Source organism: Panthera pardus, unplaced genomic scaffold, assembly GCF_024362965.1.
Source record: "Panthera pardus isolate Hobbes unplaced genomic scaffold, ASM2436296v1 HiC_scaffold_11, whole genome shotgun sequence".
NCBI classification, from domain to species: Eukaryota; Metazoa; Chordata; class Mammalia; order Carnivora; family Felidae; genus Panthera; species Panthera pardus.
This window is the reverse complement of record NW_026526666.1, coordinates 11,785,379-11,804,569: the sequence shown is the minus strand read 5'-3', so window position 1 is coordinate 11,804,569 and position 19,191 is coordinate 11,785,379. Positions and strand designations below refer to the sequence as shown.

At 50.4% G+C, this 19,191-nt stretch overlaps 1 protein-coding gene across 2 annotated transcripts in view; it reads right to left on the bottom strand.

Moving 5' to 3' along the window:
- The window catches only part of KCND3 (potassium voltage-gated channel subfamily D member 3), a 208,928-nt gene that overhangs the window by 6,690 nt on the left and 183,047 nt on the right, over nucleotides 1–19,191 (bottom strand). For both annotated transcript variants that reach the window (XM_019457842.2, XM_019457843.2), the window contains exon 3: nucleotides 4,013–4,175. In XM_019457842.2, coding sequence (XP_019313387.1) covers nucleotides 4,013–4,175 — 163 coding nt within the window. The remainder of the gene's footprint in view (nucleotides 1–4,012; nucleotides 4,176–19,191) is intronic.

The following is a 19,191-nucleotide window of genomic DNA, read 5'->3' as shown; positions in this document are numbered from 1 at the left end:
TTTAATCATTTCCCACACAGGATAAAGAGGTTTGCAATGTATTTGCAGAACCATACCCAGCACATGAAATTTGGTGAGGATTTCTCATTTGACTTTGAGCTCCTGAGAGCCCGAGTCTGGCCTTTGGGTATTTTTATCTTCAGCGTCTAACACAGAGCTGTGAGCTGAGCAGGAGCTCAAGCAAGGCTGGTGAAGACCCAGGAAGGAAGAAGATCCCTCACAGCTGGTCAGAAATCCATCAGTAAGGCCCTTGTGGTGGGCTCATCCTTGTGCGGACTGGTCAGCTTCTCTCTCCTCCCCTGGTCATGAGCACAACGTGAGAGGTTAAAAGAGAATGTGGGCATCACCTAGGCTACGTTAAAGACAAGAAAATTGAGGGTACGAGGGGAAGTAACTTCTCCAGGGCCAGGCAGTGGGGCTGGAGGGTCTTCCAACCTTCAGGTCAAATGCTGCCTCCATAACATCCCCCTCCTCCTTCCCTCAATTTCAACTCCTGCCAGCAAGTTTCTAAACCAGATTAGCAAAGCCCAGAAAGTTGCAATTTCAACAGGGATGGAGATTCCAGGGTTGAAGGAGAGGTCTGGAAGGAAGATGCTGTCCCTCTGGGTATGGTTCCAGATGCATCTGTGCCCAAGAATCTGTCAGTCCCCAGGAAGCACTTCCTAGCTGGCTGGCAGATGCTACTGGGCCATGAGTATGGACATCTCTTGCCCTGGGAGAGGCAGAAGAAGGAAAAAGAGGGAGGCACGGAAAAGCCACACGAAAACACGGCCAACTGTACTCCCAAGCACTCATCCCAGAGAAATTAAAGCTTACGTCCACACAAAAACCTATTCATGAACGTTCGCAGTACTTCATAATAGCCAAAAACGTGGTTCTTATAATCCCATGGCGTGGGATACATCCATGCCACGGGATACTGCCCAACAAGAAAAAGGAATGGACTATTGACACACACAACTTGGATGAGTCTCCAGGAATTATGTGAGGTGAAAAGAAAGCCGATCTCCCAACGGTTACCAATCTCCCAAATGGTTACCTCCATTTATGTAACGTTTTTGAAAGGAAAACATGTAGATGGAGGACAGATAAATGGTTGCCAGGGGTTAGGGACAGGGTAGAGGTAGGCTGGGAGGAGTCCTTATAGGTCGGAGCCATTCAGCACCTTGACCGAGGTGACGGGTGCATGAACCTGCATGGGTGATGAAACTGTATCAAACTTCACACACACACACACACACACACACACACACACACTTACATACTCACAATGAGTACAAGTAAAACTGGGGAAGTCTGAATAGGATTGGTGGATTGTATCAACATCCATACCCTGATTGTGATAATCTTATAACTACATGTGAGTCTATAATTATCTCAATAAAAATCTCCACTGAAAAAACCCTCCCACTTCACATGCTCCCCTCTCTCCGCTGCTAGACCTCCTTACTTGGTCTCCAATTCACGTGGCTTCGAGAACCTAGTCTCTGAAGCAAATGGTCACGGAGCCATTTTAGTAACAATCTCAAGCAAACCAATTGTGACAGGAAAAGATGATAACTTTTTAAGCATTTCCTTTACACCTGAGGCAGGTGGACTGGAGCTAACCCTCAGGGCTGTCTAGCTCCTGAGTATGTGGTATGGGCTGAGAATTCTCAGCTTCCATGACCTCCTGCCTGTCCTATCTCTCCACTGTCACTACATCCTCTGTACCTGCCTTCCTTGTCTCATGGTGACAGACTTAGTGCTGGAAGCAGGCGGTATTCTTGTATTCTTTTTTTTTTTTTTTTGCCTCTCAGAAGAAGCCCAAGGTGAAAGAGACAGTTGAGCAACCTTGAGGAGAGACAGTATCCGGGCAAGGTGAAAACACTGTAAATATTTACTCTGATTTCAGAGGGAGAGAGAAGAGGGTGGGGAAGGAGGCAGAAGGGAGGGAGTATCATCTTTAGCAGCCAGAGGGAGGGATAGGCCAAGGCTGATTCCTTCTGTATGGGGTGGGCTTTTTAAAGTTCCACGGGAAAGGACCACTGTTCTGTTCTTGGCAGGGGCAAAATGGCAGGGGATGTGATGCTCTGAGGGACAGAGGGCACAGAGGGCAAGGGAGCCACAGGAGCGTCCTAAAGCCCAGTCTGAGTGGACACAGCAGGAGGCTAGTGTGTGAGCTGGGGATTTCTTGGACCCTCACCCACTAGACCAAACACTTCTTTCAGCCTAGCTCCTGGGTGGGTGGGGGGTTTGCTATAGGACCCCCGGCTCTTCAAGGCCTCAGGCTCCTTGGTTTGGAAGGCAGATCCTAGTTTTCCTGTAGCCCTTTCTTTAGGACAGCATAATGAATTTAGATATTGTTCACATTTGCCAGCTGACTTGAACAGGGAACAAGATAAGACTTCTATTTCTGGGTGGCTTGCAGGGGGTGGGGGTGGGAAAGCTTGGACCCTGGGCAAAAAGGTAGGAAATAGGTGTTGGAGAGGATGGAGGGGACAGCACGGAGCCAGAAGATGAACCTAAGGCAGGCTGGCAACATTACAGACCCAGGTCAAGATAAGTCAAAAGGCACCTCAGCACAGGCGGAGGGAGTGACCACAAGGGCACACACAAGGGGATCTGTTAGAAGGGGATCTGTTAGACCAGGAATTGATGCCACCGAAATTGTGGGGCTCAACTGGATTCATGATATAGTTGCATAATATATATTATTAAGTATTTTTATACGTAAATTACCATACATTTCAGAACTTTCATGAACTCTGTGACTTCGTTTCAGTCAGCATACACAGATGTGTTCTGAAATTCTGGATTTTTCTGATATGTCAAGGAAGCCCTGCTTGGTGGAAGGCCAGTAGCAGGGATCAGGGGGTGAGAAAACTACCCAGCTGCATGCAGCATAGGGCCTGACACACAGTAGGTGTGAAAATGTTTGTGGAAAGAGAAAGGAAGAAGGAAGGAAGGAAGGAAAGGAGGAAGGAAGGGAGGAAGGAAGGAGGAAGGGAGGGAGGGAGGAAGGAGGAAGAAGGGGGAAGGAAGGAAGGAAGGAAGGAAGGAAGGGAGGGAGGAAGGAAGGGAGGAAGGAAAAGGAAGGAAGGGAGGGAGGGAGGAAGGAAGGGGGAAGGAAGGAAGGAGAAAGGAGAAGGAAGAGTAAAATAAGGACACGAAATCTCAGGCCTCAGTAAATGACTCTTTCAACAAGGTCTCCCCTGTCCACTGTACCCAGAAAGGCTCTGACCGTATGCCCTGGAGGTTAAGGGGTACCCTATTTCAGCCCAGGTCCGAAGAGAAATGAACAACCCCCCCTTGGTGCTCCCCTTTCCTGATAGGAATCTGGCAATTCACTAGCCGGATGCCCTAAAAGTGCACTAAAGCTGTCAGACCTTTCCCTTCCTCTGTGAGTGAAGGAGGGCACACACCTGCCCTGCCTTCTCACGCGGTGTTCTGGACACCGCCAACACTTTTCTCAGGGCAGTGGTCCTCCCGGTCTTCAGCTGCACCTCTGTGCCTTAACCCTAAACACCCTGAGGTGACCCACGTCCGTCGTGCCGTTTGTTCTGGAGCTCAGTGGCTTCAGGATGTTCCCCTTCCTGAGTATTCATTCTCTTCTCAGCACATTTATGTTTTGTCTGGATGTTTTGTATAGGTTGTCATAGGGTATTGGAAAGCAATGATGTTCCCCAGTAAGCTCCTGGCAGGGAGAGGGAGGGGCCCAGGCACTGCTGAGTGTTGGTGGCTGAGGTCTTGAAGGGGAAACCCGGGCTCAAGGAAACTGCGTGGAGCATCCAGGAGGGAGATCATCAGCTTATGGATAAATGAGGGTCTGTTGCACTTGGCAGCTGGAACGCAGGACACTGGTAGGTAGGGAGGGACACAAAGCTGCCTTACCTTCCAAAGCCAGGGGCCGTCTGTGCTGGGATCCGCCCGGGCAGTCCAGGCCTGGCGACCTGACTGTGATAGCGGCACAAAGCAGAGGGCCAGGCCCCTGTCTGGTGCTGTCTCCCAGCCTCCCAGGGCCGAGGCTTACCTTTTGTGCCCTGCGTTTATCGGCTCTCTGATTCTGGTGGTAAATCCGGCTGAAGTTGGAAACAATCACAGGAACCGGCAGGGCAATGACCAGAACACCACTCAGGGAGCAGATGGAGCCAAAAATCTTCCCTGCAATTGTCTTGGGCACCATATCTCCATATCTGAGAGAGAGACAGAGACAGAGAGAAACAGGTGTGAGGAAGAGGGGTCACTTGGGAAATAAGCCAGACATCCCTGCCCATCACTCACCTATGCATCCATCCATCCATCCATCCACCCACCCATCCATTCATTCAACAATTGTTTAAAGTGCCTACTATGTGCCGGCTATGACCTGGCACTGAACAAAGACAAGATCCCTGTGTTCCCAGAGCCAACAACCTACAAGCAGAAGACCATGAACAAGTGAGTGAACACATAAAAACACTGACTTGTCTTTATTTCTAGGAGGAGAATAGAGACAGGTGCTGTTCCAGGTACGGGGAGCGTGGTCAGGAAAGGCCTCTCTGAGGAGCTGACATTTCAGCTTGAGATCTGGAGGTAAAGGATCCCGGTCAGGGGACACACTTGGGGAAGAGTGTGCCAGGCAGAGGGAACAGAAAGTCAGAGGCCCTGAGGCAAGAGGGAGCGTGGCCTGCTGCGGGAATGATTATAGACCCGCGGGTGGTGGGGCGGGCGCGGAGGGTGGTTGTACAAAAGGAGGTGGAGGCCACCACACGGAGTATGGATTTTGTCCCAAATGCAGCCAGCAGCCATGGGTGAGTATTAGGAAGGAAAGCAGCACCGTCTCACGTATGTCCATCAAAATAACACGTAAGAAAACCGCCCTCTCCTCGTGGAGATTCACCACGCACAAAGCACTCTTGCACGCTTACCCCACATGAGCTCCGCGAACCCTGTGAGCTTGGAGTCCTTGGCCCCATTGTGCAGATACAGGAAGTCGGGCTCACCGGCAGATGGACTGCCCACGTTTGGGGACGGCTGGGATTAAAACCCACTCCTATGGCTTTCGTCTCTTTCCCACCAACCACACTGTCTTGGAGGGCAACCGTGAGCTCCAAAACCCAGCCCCGGAAGCCGCGGAGCCACTTTGGGACAGTGCTGGTGCCTCTCAGAGCTCAGAGGAGCTCTCATAAGTACTTCACACCCTGGTGGCTGCCCCCGGGGACCGGCTTGGCCTGGTTCCCGCACATCCCCAGGCAGGCAGGCCAGAGCCTCTCTCCTCCAATCAATAAGGTACTCTCCACAGTGGTTAAGTGTGTAGCCTCTTCTTTATTGAGATAAATTAAAGGCCTTATTAAGCGAAGAGCTCTGATGTCTCCTTTGGCCAAAGCCAACGACACCATCTCCCCGCTCCCCTGCCCTCTCTGTGTTTGGAAGGTGACCAGGAATTGATGCCATCAAAATTGTGGGGCTCAAAGTCACCTGTCCTGAGGGGACCCAGGTGTCCGGAGGATGCAGAGAGGATGTGGAAGGGGATAGGGTGAACAGTTTCAGAAGTGTGAGGTCCTCATCTCCTAAGCACGCAGGGGCTTTTGGGAGGCGATGCCAGCCATTGACACACATTTGGTGAGTGAATACGTGACCTCACGGAAGCCCCTCAACCCTCTGAATTAGGTTCCTCTTTGGAGAAGGCACTTCCTTCTCCTTCCTTCCTTCTCCTTCAGTGTCTCGCCCTTTGCCCTGCCTCAAGCTGCCTCTGTGGTCTCTGTTGCTGGGAAACTCTAAAAGCACAGCTGATTGTCCCACGGTCAAATAATCCCAATGATGAAGAAAAGGGGGTTGCCTGTAGAGGCCAATCATGTTACTGGGGCTTTCCGGCCTGTGACGGAGAGGTGCACATCGAGCTCATGACCGTGGGTGGAAATGAAGCATGGCAGGAGTATGGAAGCACAGCGTCAGAAAGGCTACATTTTCGGGTGACTGAGGTGCTGAAAAATGCTCAGGACACAGAAAGGTGGCTTTATCCACTGGAAGAGAGAACAAGGAGCAGAGCTTTCTGCCTGCTGCTGGTGCAGATGGTCCACTGGTAACAGATGACAGAACCAAGCTCCCATGAGCTCCCTGCCTTTCCCACCCAGGAGACCAGGCTTCCTCTTAGAAAGGCCGGGACAAATGTGGGGAAGAAGGATGAGGAGCTTGAGGCAGGGGAGGGGAGAGCAGGCGAGGGCCCAGCTGTCTTCAGTGGAGGCACATCACAGGCGCACCTGGATCGCACCCCAGGAGACAGGAGGGATGTTTAGATGGAGTTGCAGAACACGGCCCATGACGGTCGAGAAACCATGGCGCCGCACAGAAATACCAAGAGACTGGAGGCCAAAAACAGCTGTGTTGATATTTCTGAAGAGGAGGCAAGGAAGTCCGAGAAACCACAGACCAACAGGCTTGGCATCCGTCAATTCTGCCGCGAAACTGCTGGCAGAATTTGAGAGCAGATATTAAGTGGACAGCTTGCGGACGCTTGGAAAATTAGCTGTATTGCTCACTAAGCACGCAACTTGCCAAATTAACCTTATTTCTTGTTTTGAGAGGGTTAACTGGCTGGCGAATCAGGAGGCCGCCGGGTCGTGATTTTAGCAACGTGTGCTCTCGTCCCAGTTCTTCGTACCCTTGACAAGCTGGAGGAAGGGGTGTGGATAGCAGTGTGGTCGGGAGGGGTTGAACAAACACCTCCAGTCTTCTGACCCTTCCCAAAGATTGTCCTATGCCAGCAAGGGAAGTTCATGGCTTTTGTGTTACAAGGGTCTCCTTTAGTGAAAGGGTAAATAAGTCAATGAAATAAAGAATGAATCTAAAGCCAGGTCTCCAGTGGTGTGTTCCAGAATGTTTCAACAACTTATATAAAGCCAGAGGGAGGCAGCATGGCCTAATGATTGAGAGAGGAGACTGGAGACAGGTCCCAGGTTGATCCCCAGCCCCACATTACTTACTGGTTAAGTGACCTTGGGAAAGTTATTTAAGCGGAGCCTCTACCAATATAAAAGAGGTTTTATATATCTAACTTACAGGCTTGTTGTAATAATTAATCAGATGATTCAGAAGAAGCACTTAATGTTGTCTCTGGGTAAATGTAAATTCTCTATAAATAGCCAGTGCAGTGGGCACCTATTGTTTTGTCTGTTAATAGCCTACCCATTTAGGAACTGTGCCCCCCCCCCCCATTGTTATGACAGAACCTCCGTCCAGAGGAGCTGCCGTATTCTTACAAACCTTCCCCTACACCCCTGCTGCCACTAGGCGCAGTTAACAAGTTTGGAAGGAGGCATCTGACTCAAGCTGGGCCAATGAGCTCCTTTCCTGGATTCATTTTTTTTAAATAGCCTTAGTAACATATAACTTATATATCATATGATTCATCCATTTAAATCATACAATTCAGGGGCGCCTGGGTGGCTCAGTTGGTTGAGCGTCCGACTTCAGCTCAGGTCTTGATCTCATGGTTCATGGGTTTGAGCCCCGTGTCGGGGTCTGTGCTGACAGCTCAGAGCCTGGAGCCTGCTTCGGATTCTGTGTCTCCCTCTCTCTCTGCCCCTCCCCTGCTCATGCTCTCTCTCTCTCAAAGATAAATAAACATTAAAAAAAATTTTTAAATCATACAATTCAATATGTTTTAGTGTATGCATGGAGTTGTGCTGCCATCCCAGAGTCTAATTTTAGAACATTTTCATCACCCCCGCCCCAAACCTCACACCCATAGTAGTAGGTGACCATCCCACACCTCTCCCCCCTCAGCCCTAGGCAATCCCTAAACTACTTTAGACACTTATTGTGTCTATGGGTTTCCTTATTTTGGACATTTCATAGAGATGGAATCATACAATACATGGCCTTTCTCGTCTGCCTTCCTTCACTTAGCGTGATGTGCTAAGGTTTCACAGTTTATCCTTGCTGTAGCAGGTGTCACTTCTTTATCCCTTTTTATTGTCGAGAAACATCCTCTTGTACGGATGTTCCACATTTTGCTTTTTCGTTCATCAGTGGGTAGACCTTCGGGTTGTTTCCACTTCTAGGCTACGATGAATAAATGAATAAATTCTGTTCTGCAGGTCCGCGCACAAGTTTTGAGGAGTCACGTGGTAACTCCATGTTTAACAGTGAGGGGGCCTGCCAAACTGTTTTCTGGAGTGGCCGCACCCTTGCATTCCCAGCAGCACTAAACTGGGGCTCCCCTTTCTCCACATGTTCACCACCACTTGTAACTGTCTTTTGCGGCTCGCCGTCCGGGTGGGTGTGAAGTGCATTCCCCCGGCTGGCTAATGATACTGGCGACTTTCTCCCTTCCCCGGATATTTGCCTTTGAGATGAGGCCAATCTCTTCAAGGCTGACGCTGCAACAAGTGAAACCCTGGAGCTGCTTTCTGCCACGGGAAGAAGCCAGACTGTAGTCAGAGAGGGAGCAGGCTGACGCATAGGTAGAGGCGAGAGGAGGAAAGGGGAGTGTGATGGAGACTGAGTTCCTGCCCTAATTCTGGGGACTGGCTTCACTTTCACCATTCCTATGGCTTCACTGTTCAATCCTTTGGACTTTGCACCCCAACAAATCAGCGTTTTTGTTTTAACCTTCTTCCACTTGGATCCCATGATAATGATGATGATGATGGTGTTGATAAGGGTACTGCTGGTTATTCTTATTAAAAAAAAATTTTTTTTTTTTACATTTATTTATTTTTGAGAAACAGAGTGAGACAAAGCGTGAGCAGGGGAGGGGCAGAGAGAGAAGGAGACACAGAATCTGAAGCAGGCTCCAGGCTCTGAGCGAGCGGTCAGCACAGAACCTGATGCGGGGCTCGAACCCACAAACTGTGAGATCATCACCTGAGCCGAAGTTGGACGCTCAACCAACTGAGCCACCCAGGTGCCCCTGGTTATTATTATTTTTAAATTAATTTTCTTTATTGAAGTAGGGCTGACGTACAATATCCTATTCGCTTCAGGCATGCATCATAGAGATTTGATATTTTTATACATCATGCAATGATGCCCATGATAAGTGTAGTTACCACCTGTCACCGTACAAAGTTATTACAACCTTATTGACTATTCTCTACGCTGTGCATTACATCCCGTGACTTATTTATTTCATAGATGGAAGTTTGTGCTTCTTTTTTTTTTTAAGTTTATTTATTTTGAGAGAGAGAGAGAGAGGGAGCACAAATGGGCTAAGAGCAGAGAGAGAGGGAGAGAGAATTCCAAGCAGGCTCCGTGCTGTCAGCACAGAGCCCCACACGGGGCTCGAACTCATGAACCGTGAGATCATGACCTCAGCTGAGATCAAGAGTCAGATGCTTAACTGACAGAGCCACCCACGCGCCCCAGAAGTTCGTACTTCTTAATCCCTTTCATCTACCCCTGTATTTCATCCATTAGATACTCTGGTAATCAACAGTTTGTTTCCTTTATCTATGAGGCTGTTTCTATTGTGTTTTGGTTGTTCGTTTGTTTTCTTTTTTAGAATCGACACTTAAGCGAAATCACAGAGTATCTGCCTTTCTCTGTCTAGTGCTGGTTATTTTAAAGCAAGCTCTTCACATTTCTAAATGACAGCGCTACTATGAATTGAGGTCTTTTGGAGTCAAAAGGATTTTAACAGGTTGTAATCATGGGTGAAACCAGCCAGATTAATTCTAACAAAGATGAATGACAACACTGGCATTTTGATTCAAATAATCAATGACTTGTATAGCTGATGGGAAAAACCAGCTTGAAAGCCATCCGTGTTAAAAATCACCAGGGAAATTTAACTTTGACACAGCCACCAGCATAATGCAGCTGCTAAACAGCTAATGTCCAGAAAGAGGGAGTAGGTGTTCAGACTTGCCCCTTGGGGCCAACCACTTCTAGGCCACTGTGTGGAGTTCTGGGCACTATGTATTCTACAGGACATTGATTAACTAGATCACATCCAGAGTTAGGATGGTCAATTGTCTGGAACTCTTCTCATAGGGAAAACAATCAAGGGGCCAGGAACGTTTGGCCTGAAGAAGAAGGGATGGAGAACGGAAGGATGGATGGGAATCATGTACTGGAGCCTACCCTGGGAACTTTACCTGCACCCGTGGGTCTCTCAGTGACCCCATCAGGTAGGGCTAACCCTCCATAGGAATGTGGAGCCCATGTCCAGGGAGGACAGTGACGTGTGTAAGGTCCTCAAGTGGCCGAACCGTCTGGGTTAAACCCCAGGTGGGTCTGTTTCCATTGCCCTGCTCTGTTCTCCACTTCCTGCTCCTCCGGGGGGTAGGCAGGTGGACGAGGATGGTGGTGGGGAGGGTTCTGGGGAGTCAGCTGGAGCTCATCCCTTCCTCTGTCTCTACTGCCTCAGTGGTCCTGTGCAGCGGTTAAACGTGTGGACTCTGAGGCAAATCCTGGCTCTGCCACTTGCCAGCTGGGTGACTTTGAGCAAAGCCCTTAGTGTCTTTGACCACAGCTCCTGGGACTGCTAACACAGTGGTACCTACACTTCACGGGGTTGTTGCGGGGGATTAGCGAGGTCCTATGTGGAAAATGCTCAATGGCACATAGTAAGAACTTTATTGATGTTTATTAAACAAATCCAGGGCCTAGACCACCGCTGCTTCTAGACTGGACGTCAGCAAAAGCCTCCTAACCAGCTTTCTCACTTGCACTTTTGTTCCCTTTTAAATTCACAAAGAGCCACATTTTTAAAATGCAGATCCAAGCATGCTCCTTCCCCAGCTCACACTTTAATAAATGTTGGTGGAATGTGTGAGTTAATGAATAAAACATACCTGGCAATGTTGTTGCAACGACTACATGCTTGCTACACAGTAAACACTCGTTAAATAGCAGCTAATCATGACTGCAAGGATCGTCCTGGGCAGTGGCCTTTGTCCCGGCCTCCCGGGAGCCCACCTGGGCAGGAGCACTGAGGTGCAGGAGCGGACAGTGATTCTCTAAGTGCTACTGGCATCTATGGCCTATTTTCTTTGTGGAATTTTGAGGAAAGAAAGGGGTGAGGAAAGAAAAAGAGAAAATGTCATGGCCTAGAAAAAAAAATTTAAGGCCTTAGCCTTATTTCCTTTTGTCTTCCTTCTTCATGCAAATAAGGACTCCCTTCCCCCACTCCCCAGCCTGGCTCTGAGAGTGGAGGAGAGGAAGGGAAGAGAAAGTCCCTCCTGGAGTGACTCCCAGGTACGATGAACTATGGTGCTCACCCAGGACCTCACCTGTGGCACGTGAGGTGGCCGTCCGCCCCGGAGCAGGCGGGGCTCAGGTACTCAGCGCCTGTCTGTCCACCTCTCTTTCCTGTCACATCCTTGGTAATCCGCAGTGATGTCTGGGCTGTGGCAAGAGCAGGGACGCTTACCCTCCTAATATGGAAGGCTAATTAATTTGTATTAGGGTTTAGGGATAATTAAACTTTTTATCTGAACTTAAGCTGCACAAACCACCCGCCTTGTACAATTAATTGCTGTCTTCACTTCCTCCTCCAGGTGCTGAGAGATAAGTGCGAGCTGAGCTCCCTGGTCTGATTCTGCCTGCGTCTCGGGCAGGGGCAAGGCTGCGCATCTGGCTGGGCGTCCGTTCTTTACTGGAGGCCAGACAGTGCCCATTCAGGACCCAGCTGCTGGGAGCTCTGTCAGGGAGACACGTCCTTGAGTTTCTGCAAGGGGGCTGTCTCCCCCTCACTGCCACACTTACTTCTGCACCCACCTTCTCCACCGGGAGTCCCCTGAACTTGGTTTCCTCCTCTGCTCCTGGACCCCTGGTATTGGGGATGCAGATGGGGGTTGGAGGTTGTCCCGGTGGGTGGGGTCAGGGTGGGGAGAGGCCTTCTCTGGGCAGGCTGGGCACCATGGCAAGTTCTAGGGACTCAGACCCCTGTGGTCACCTCCTTGTCCAGGGCAAAGGACAATGGTAGTCTATCCTGGAGGGTCCTAAAACACCAGCCTGGCTGATAAGTTCATTCCCTTGACAAACATCCGGTCAGCCTCTTTTCAGGGTCAAATCCCCTCCCATGAAGTAGGACTGCTGTAACTTTTTTTTTAAAAAATTTTTTTTAACGTTTATTTATTTTTGAGACAGAGAGAGAGCATGAACAGGGGAGGGTCAGAGAAAGAGGGAGACACACAATCTGAAACAGGCTCCAGGCTCTGAGCTGTCAGCCCAGAGCCCAACGCGGGGCTTGAACTCATGGACCGCAAGATCATGACCTGAGCTGAAGTTGGACGCTTAACCAACTGAGCCACCCAGGCGCCCCATTTTTTCTAGCTCTTATATCATGTGAGGTACTACAAACACATGATCTCATTTGCTCCTTCCAGCAACCCTAAGAAATAGATGCAATTATTGTCCTCGTTTCACTGATAAGGAAACTGAAGCACAGATCAGGCATTACATATTACTGAAGTAATATGTCCAAGGTCACTTGGCTAGCCAGTGGCAGAACCAGCTCTCTGAAATTCCTAAGTCCCTATAGCCTAAAGCCATGGTCCCTGAGGAGCCAACATGGTGAGCAGAAGTCTGGTTAGAGAGCAAGAGGGAGCTTCAGAGGTGACTGCCTCCAGGGCAACAGCCTAGCCATACCCTTGCAAAGGACTTTAGCCCTGTGCTGTTGATTCTCAAGGAGTGGGACTTGGGAAATCAAATGAAAGCCTTATGTCACTTTTCCTTCCTACAGCATGCCTCTCCCCCCACCCGCGATCCCCCCTAAACAACCAATCCACTTTAGTCGTGTCCCTGCAGGGAAGTACTCTCCTGGGTTCACCTGCAAAATGGCCCCCGTGGTGAGCCAGGAGCCAGAAGGATGGGTTGGCATTTTGGAACCTTGAGGTTCCTCTGAAGATGCCATCTGAGGGGAGAGCTGAGGCTCAGGGCAGGAGGACCTAATAACAATCACTGTAAAATTCAGTAACGATCTATTTTTATTTAGCATCAATATGCACCATTTGATCTTCCTAACAGCCATACGAGGTATTATTAGCTCCGTTTTTGAGGAAACTAAAGCTGAGGGAGGCTGAGTACCACGTGCAGGGTCATCTGCATGGCCAAGCCAGTGTTCCAAGCCAGCCTCCCATGGCTTCAGAGCACCCCTCTTTCTCTGTGTCCTACTGCAGGAAAGGAGAGAAGTGCGAAGGGAGATGTTTCTGGGTTCGGCCAGCACAGAGTCCTGGGGAAAGGGGATGCCTGATCCTTCCAGGCCACTGGTGTGGTTGGCCTGCGGTGCAGGGTCGCAGCCAGTCACAGCAGCGGGTTCTTGGCCACTGGGAGTCTGTGGCAATAGTCTCCATGCTCCCCCCCCCCCCCCATCCACGGCAATTGTGCCGGGTGACGGAGCTGTTCTAAACCACTGTTTCTCAAACTTTCATGTGCATTAGAATGACCCGCAAGGCTTGTTAAAACAGATTGCCGGGCTCCGACCTCACTCAGATTTCTGATTCTGTAGGTCTGGAGTGTGCCCTGAGAATATGCACTCTAACCACGTTCCTAAGTGGCACTGCTGTTGGTCATCTGGGGAACAGGCTTTGGGAACCACTGCTCCAAAGCATCCTCTCTCCACAGGTCACACATCTGCAGGCTCACAGAATGTCAGAGCGGCAGAGAGCTGCCGGCAACCAGCCTCAGGCCGGCCATAGCACCTATGAGGAAACCAAGACCCCACGATCAGAAATCAGGTGGTGGAGCCTTTCTGATGGCCCAGAGAAATGCCCTGCCTGTTTTGTTTACTCCACACACACCCAAAGCTGCATGAGCCCACACGTTTCCGCCCCTGACCCTCCGGGTGGATCGATTCATCAAACACCTGCTGGGTGTTTACCCTCTGTCCCTCACTTTGCTAGGTGCCCAGGGGTGCAAAGCTAAATAGACAGCCTCTGCCCACATGTCCCCTGAGCTTACGATCTCAGGGAGGGCAGACAAACAATCACGATGATGATTCAATGGCATGATGCTACAAGAAGAATGTGCACAGGGTCCTGTGTGAGCATGAAGGAGGGGGCTCTGAATCAGGCTGGGGGTGGGGGTGGTCAGAGGACCTCCCGGAGGTGGCGGCACGGGCTGGTTTCTTGAGCTTCGAAGCAGTAGGGCTGGCCCAAGGGATATAAGAAATTACTGGCTGGAGGAAGGGGCAGATGGGAGGCGAGGCTGGAGAACTGGCCACATGAAGGCCCTTCTGGGTTAATCCAAGAACTCTGAACTTTCTCTGGCTCCAGCCGGCTAAGGATTGCAAGTGTGTGTGTGTGTGTGTGTGTGGGGGGTAATGTGACCAAATATTCCTCTTTGAAAGAGGACCCTGAAAGCAGAGTGGAAGACAGACTGGAAGGGGATGAAGGCAGAGGCAGGGCAACCAGTTAAGAGGCTGCTGTACCGGTCCAGGCAGGAAATGGCAAGGCCTGAACAAAAGCAGTGGGCGGAGATGGGAAGGAGCGGGTAGAGACTTGCAAAGTCCAAGCAGAAGCTGCTGGACTTGGTCACTGACCCGGTGTGAGGCTGGAAGGAAGGGAACCCAGGGTGGCACCCGGGCTTGGGAGCCGGGCAAACTCTGTGTACATCTCCAGCCAAGCTCTCACATGTGTCAGGCTCCTCCATGACTGCAAGGCTTTAACCAGACCCTTCCCTCTGCTAGAAATGATCTTCTCTCTGTCTCTGTCTCTGTCTCTTTCTCTTTCTCCTTCCCAGGCAACAACTACTCATCTTTCCGGATGCTGTTCAAATGTCACCTCCTTCAGCAAATCTCCACCCCCTCCCCGCCCTGCCAACCCCCAAGCAGAGTGTCACTCATTCGTCTGTCTTTCCATCTCCATCAGAACACATACTCCTCTATGTGGTGATATAACCCCCTGAAATGGCTCTTTTCCCTTTTCCCCCGTCCGAGTTTTGATAAGTGCCGTCCGAGCACAGGGCTGTCTATCTCTGCACTGCGGGTGCCTGGCCTGTTGCATGATGCCCAGTAGGGACGAAATAGTTCAGAGTGAATGGGAGATAAAGTGGCTGCTCTGGTGTGTGTTCCATGGACTGGAGTGGACCCCTGAGGCTGGCTCCTTCTGGAATCAGACCGCAAGCTCCATGAGGGGAGAGGCTGTATCCTTGGTACCTAGAACCATGCCTGACACATGGTGTGTACTCGGGATATTTGTTGAGTGAACTATCAACTATTTGTTGATATTTGTGAGTGAACTATAAACAGATTAGCAATGGAACTGCTGACTCTAGCAGACCAGATTGTCAGGGAGCCCTTCTGCTGCAACACATCTAAATCCTGAATCAAATACACTTTTGGATGCATTGTTGGGTTCACTTGAAGTAGGGGAAATCCACTTTACCCCCAGTAAAAAGGAACCAACCACAGCGGGGAAGCCCAGCTGGGAGGAGGGAGTAGTAAGCAGAGGGAGGAACACCATTACTCCGAGGGCATGGGCCAACATGACCTGTGACCTGTGACCTGTCACTGGAAACTGAACTTTGGGCCAACAGCAAAAAAGAACTCTCTCAGTCTTCAAGTAAAGCCAGGCCCCATAGGTGAGCAAAAGTGCTCCCAAGAATGGTCACATTACCTGGCTTCTGGGAAAATCAGATTTAAATCCTATCCAGTGGAAAAATCCTTAACCCAGGCCTTCAGGATTCCTACAGACTAAGATCATGTAAATATGGGTTTGCTTAAAAAAAAACCAAATCGTAAAGAAGCAAGCAACCATGAATGACGGTCAACAGAAGGAAACCAACAATAGATTTACGTGCCCCGGCCCCATGGACTTCAGATTCTGAAATCAATAGACACAAAGAGTTACGTATGGAATGTTTTTCCAAAATAAAGGATGGAATTGCAAAGATGAGCTAGCAATAGAACACCATCAGAAATCATGAGGCACATCTGAAAAAGAACCAAATGGAGTTTCCAGACATGAAAAAATTAAATGCTAAAATTAATTAGGACTTAAATCAACAGGTTAACCTTCATGGGTTCAGCCTCCGGAGCAGACCTCTACTTCCCAGTCTAATCCTTGAGGACCCTCATGTGGTCACTTGGTCCCAAAGCCCTTGTACCTGAGTGTATTTGGGTAATGACAGGTAAGAAGGCAGTGAAGGCCATGTTGCTGTCTGCAAACAGCCATGTCACCAAAAGAGGCCATCACGTCACAGTGCTGAATGAAGCTGGCTTCCTACCCAGACACAATCTTTTTGCTCTCACAGCTCCCAGGAAAGACACACTGGCATGTGAGAGTATATAGAAGACAAGAAGACAGCAAAATCAAGACAGTGAACCGATGTTATAACTAGACAGGAACAGTGCCGCCTGGCTGGCCAGCCACCTTCATGTAAAAACCAGGAGAGGAGATGTAACCATATTCACTATTGGTCTCCCCTCAATGGCAAAATATTCACATGATTATTGGGATTTGGTTATTTCTGGTGACACTTCCCAAACACCCACTCAGTTGTTCTGAATGCGCTCTGAATGGGCCTTGCTCCAAGGGTGGTCTGCAAGGACACGTGGCCTTCAGAAGGCAGACGCCGAAGGGCTGGCGCCCCAGAGACTGCAAGACCATCGAGTCCTGACTAGACCCAGCCCTGGACCCGGAGACGGCAGTTGTGCCCTTGTCTGGGGCATCCACGGGCCGGGAGTCACACTGGCATGTCCCAAGTCCCCACCCCAGTCTCCACAGGCATGCCCTTCTGGAAACTGGGCCTTGCTCAGTCGTTCTCCCCGACCTCAGCCCCTGGGAGACCTGTCCCCATTTGTCCCCTCCACACTCTCGGGAGTAGAGATTGACAAGAAAGAGCCATGAGGAACAGCACACGCGTCTGGTCAGACCCCGGTGGTCCCTCAGAGGCCTTGTCCCGCAGGCCTGCACCATCTGTTTCTCTTTCTCCATATGTTCATCACAACAGCCCTTCTCCCCAGGGCGGTCCTCGGCCTTCTGCCGCCCTGGGCTGGCACGCATTTCTCAGACAGGGATGAGCTGCCTCGACTATGAAGTGGAGCAAGACAAGCCATGACAAGCCTTTGGCCTGTGCCAGAGCGAGCACCTGTTGCAGAAGGCGTGGGCTGGATTTGGGGAGAAAGAGGGAAGGGCCCACAAAGCCTGTAGAGCAGAAGTAGGGGTGTGGCCAGAGTCAGACAGCAGACGGCACAACTAAAGGGGACAGAGCAGTGAGGGGACCGTCCACGGAGGGACAGGCCGCTGGGGCAGAGGCTGGAGTGAGTAGGTGGAAAAGCACACAAATACTTGTGGACCAAGTGCTTGTGGATGTGGACTTTCTCTGAAGGTCTGGTCTTGCCTCTGTTAACACATCACTTTCTTGCGTGGCTCCAGCGAGACGGTGGTGGAGGTGACAGGCAGGAGGGGAGTGGGCAGGACGCAAGGGTGCGGGGCTGAGAGGAGTCTTACTGTATTTCATTTATTTTTTAAAGGGTTTTTTTTAAGTTTATTTATTTTGACAGGGAGAGAGAGAGAGAGAGAGAGAGAGAGGAAGCACAAATGGGGGGGGGCAGAGAAAGAGGAAGAGAGAGAATCCCAAGCAGGCTCCACACTGCCAGCTCAGAGACTGGCGCCGGGCTCGAACCCACGAGCTTAACTAACTGAGCCACCCAGGTGTCCCTATTTTATTTTATTTATTTTATTTTATTTTTTTGAGAGACAGCATGCGAACAGGGGAGGGGCGGGGGGGGGGGGGCGGGTGGGACAGAGGATCAGAGAAGCAGGCTCTGTGCTGACAGCAGAGAGCCTGATATGGGGCTAGAACTGAACAACTGCAAGATCACGACCTGAGCCGAAGTTGGACGCTCAACCGACTGAGCCACCCAGGCGCCCCAGGACTGAGAAGAGTCTTAGCCCCAGGCCACAACAGCTAAAGGGGCTAAGCGATGTGGCCACTGGACCCTATATATGGCCACCAGTTGTCCCCACTCATTATGTAACCCGGCTCTGCTGACCAGACAGAGGCCCCCTCCCTTCTACTCTGCACTAATACCTCCCTCCCTCATCGTGGGCGTTCTCCCTCCTCTTCCTCCCACCCCACACCCTAGGAACCAGGAGCTATTCTCCCTCTTCCTTTAGGCCTTATCAGAACTGCTCTTTGTCCCCATTGTCTCAGAGTCTCAAGGTGGCATGGGATCCTCTCCGGTGGCCTATCAACCTTTTTCCCACCCTCCAGGGACCTCTCTTGCACTGGCTTTGGAGTCAGACAGACCTTTGCTTAAGTCCTTGCTCTTTCTACTCAGCTAAGACCTCCGGCAATCAGGAGCTTCCTCAGTTTGCTCATCTGAAAAATGGCATCGCAGTGAGCTACCTCTCAGGGTTGTTATGAACCTCACGTCTGTAAAAGCTCTTTATAAACTGTGAGGTGACCTTAGTTATAACTAGTTCTATATATAGTTTATAGTTACCATCTATATGTAAACTCTAGTTATCATATATATAACTAGTTACAATTATGTAACTATTATAACGAGTCATAACTCAGCTCTAACTGAGAGCTTAGTCATTCTTCTGCACGAAACAATCTGGGTCATGGATGGGAGCCTCACATTGTCAGTTTACCTGCAACTTGCACCTGTAAGTCTTAGTCCTGCCGTGGGAGTCACAGAGTGTGTCTGTCCCTCTGCCAGCTGGACAGCCCTCCTCGGAGCTGCTCAGTCATGCCGTGGCTGCCCATTGCATTTGGCCTATGTCGGAGGCCACTGTTTCACACCTACCTGTGCTCCCTTCCCTGGCAGGCCCCAGGCGTGGGAGAACGCAGTGGCACGCCAAGAACATGGGCTTTGCGTTGGAAACTTGCTTCTCTCTCTGTGCAGCTCTGGGCTGGTGACTTAGCCCTGTGAGCGATCCCTCGGTTGTAAAACCAGGAACAACGTCTCCTTGCAGGGGATGGTCCCTATGCACTCACAGCGCCCGCAGCACGGCATTTACATGACTGTGGATTAATGCCATGCTCCCCGCTAGATGAGCAGTGGCATGAGAGCAGGCCTGGTGCAGCGCGAGGCACATAGTAGGTACCTCATGACCCTGACGTCATGGTAGCAAAGACGGGGGCTCTCACTTGTGTGTTACTCCAGCACAGGCACTGTTGCGGTGCTAGATGAAATTCAGCCTTGAGCCCGTAGTGGAATTAAATTCCTGGGTCCCCCAAGACACTTAACTATTACCTCTAACCTCATCTCAGGCACTTAAAATCCTGCTCCGGGGCTTGCGGCCAAGTTAAGGTTTCTGCCGAGCTGTG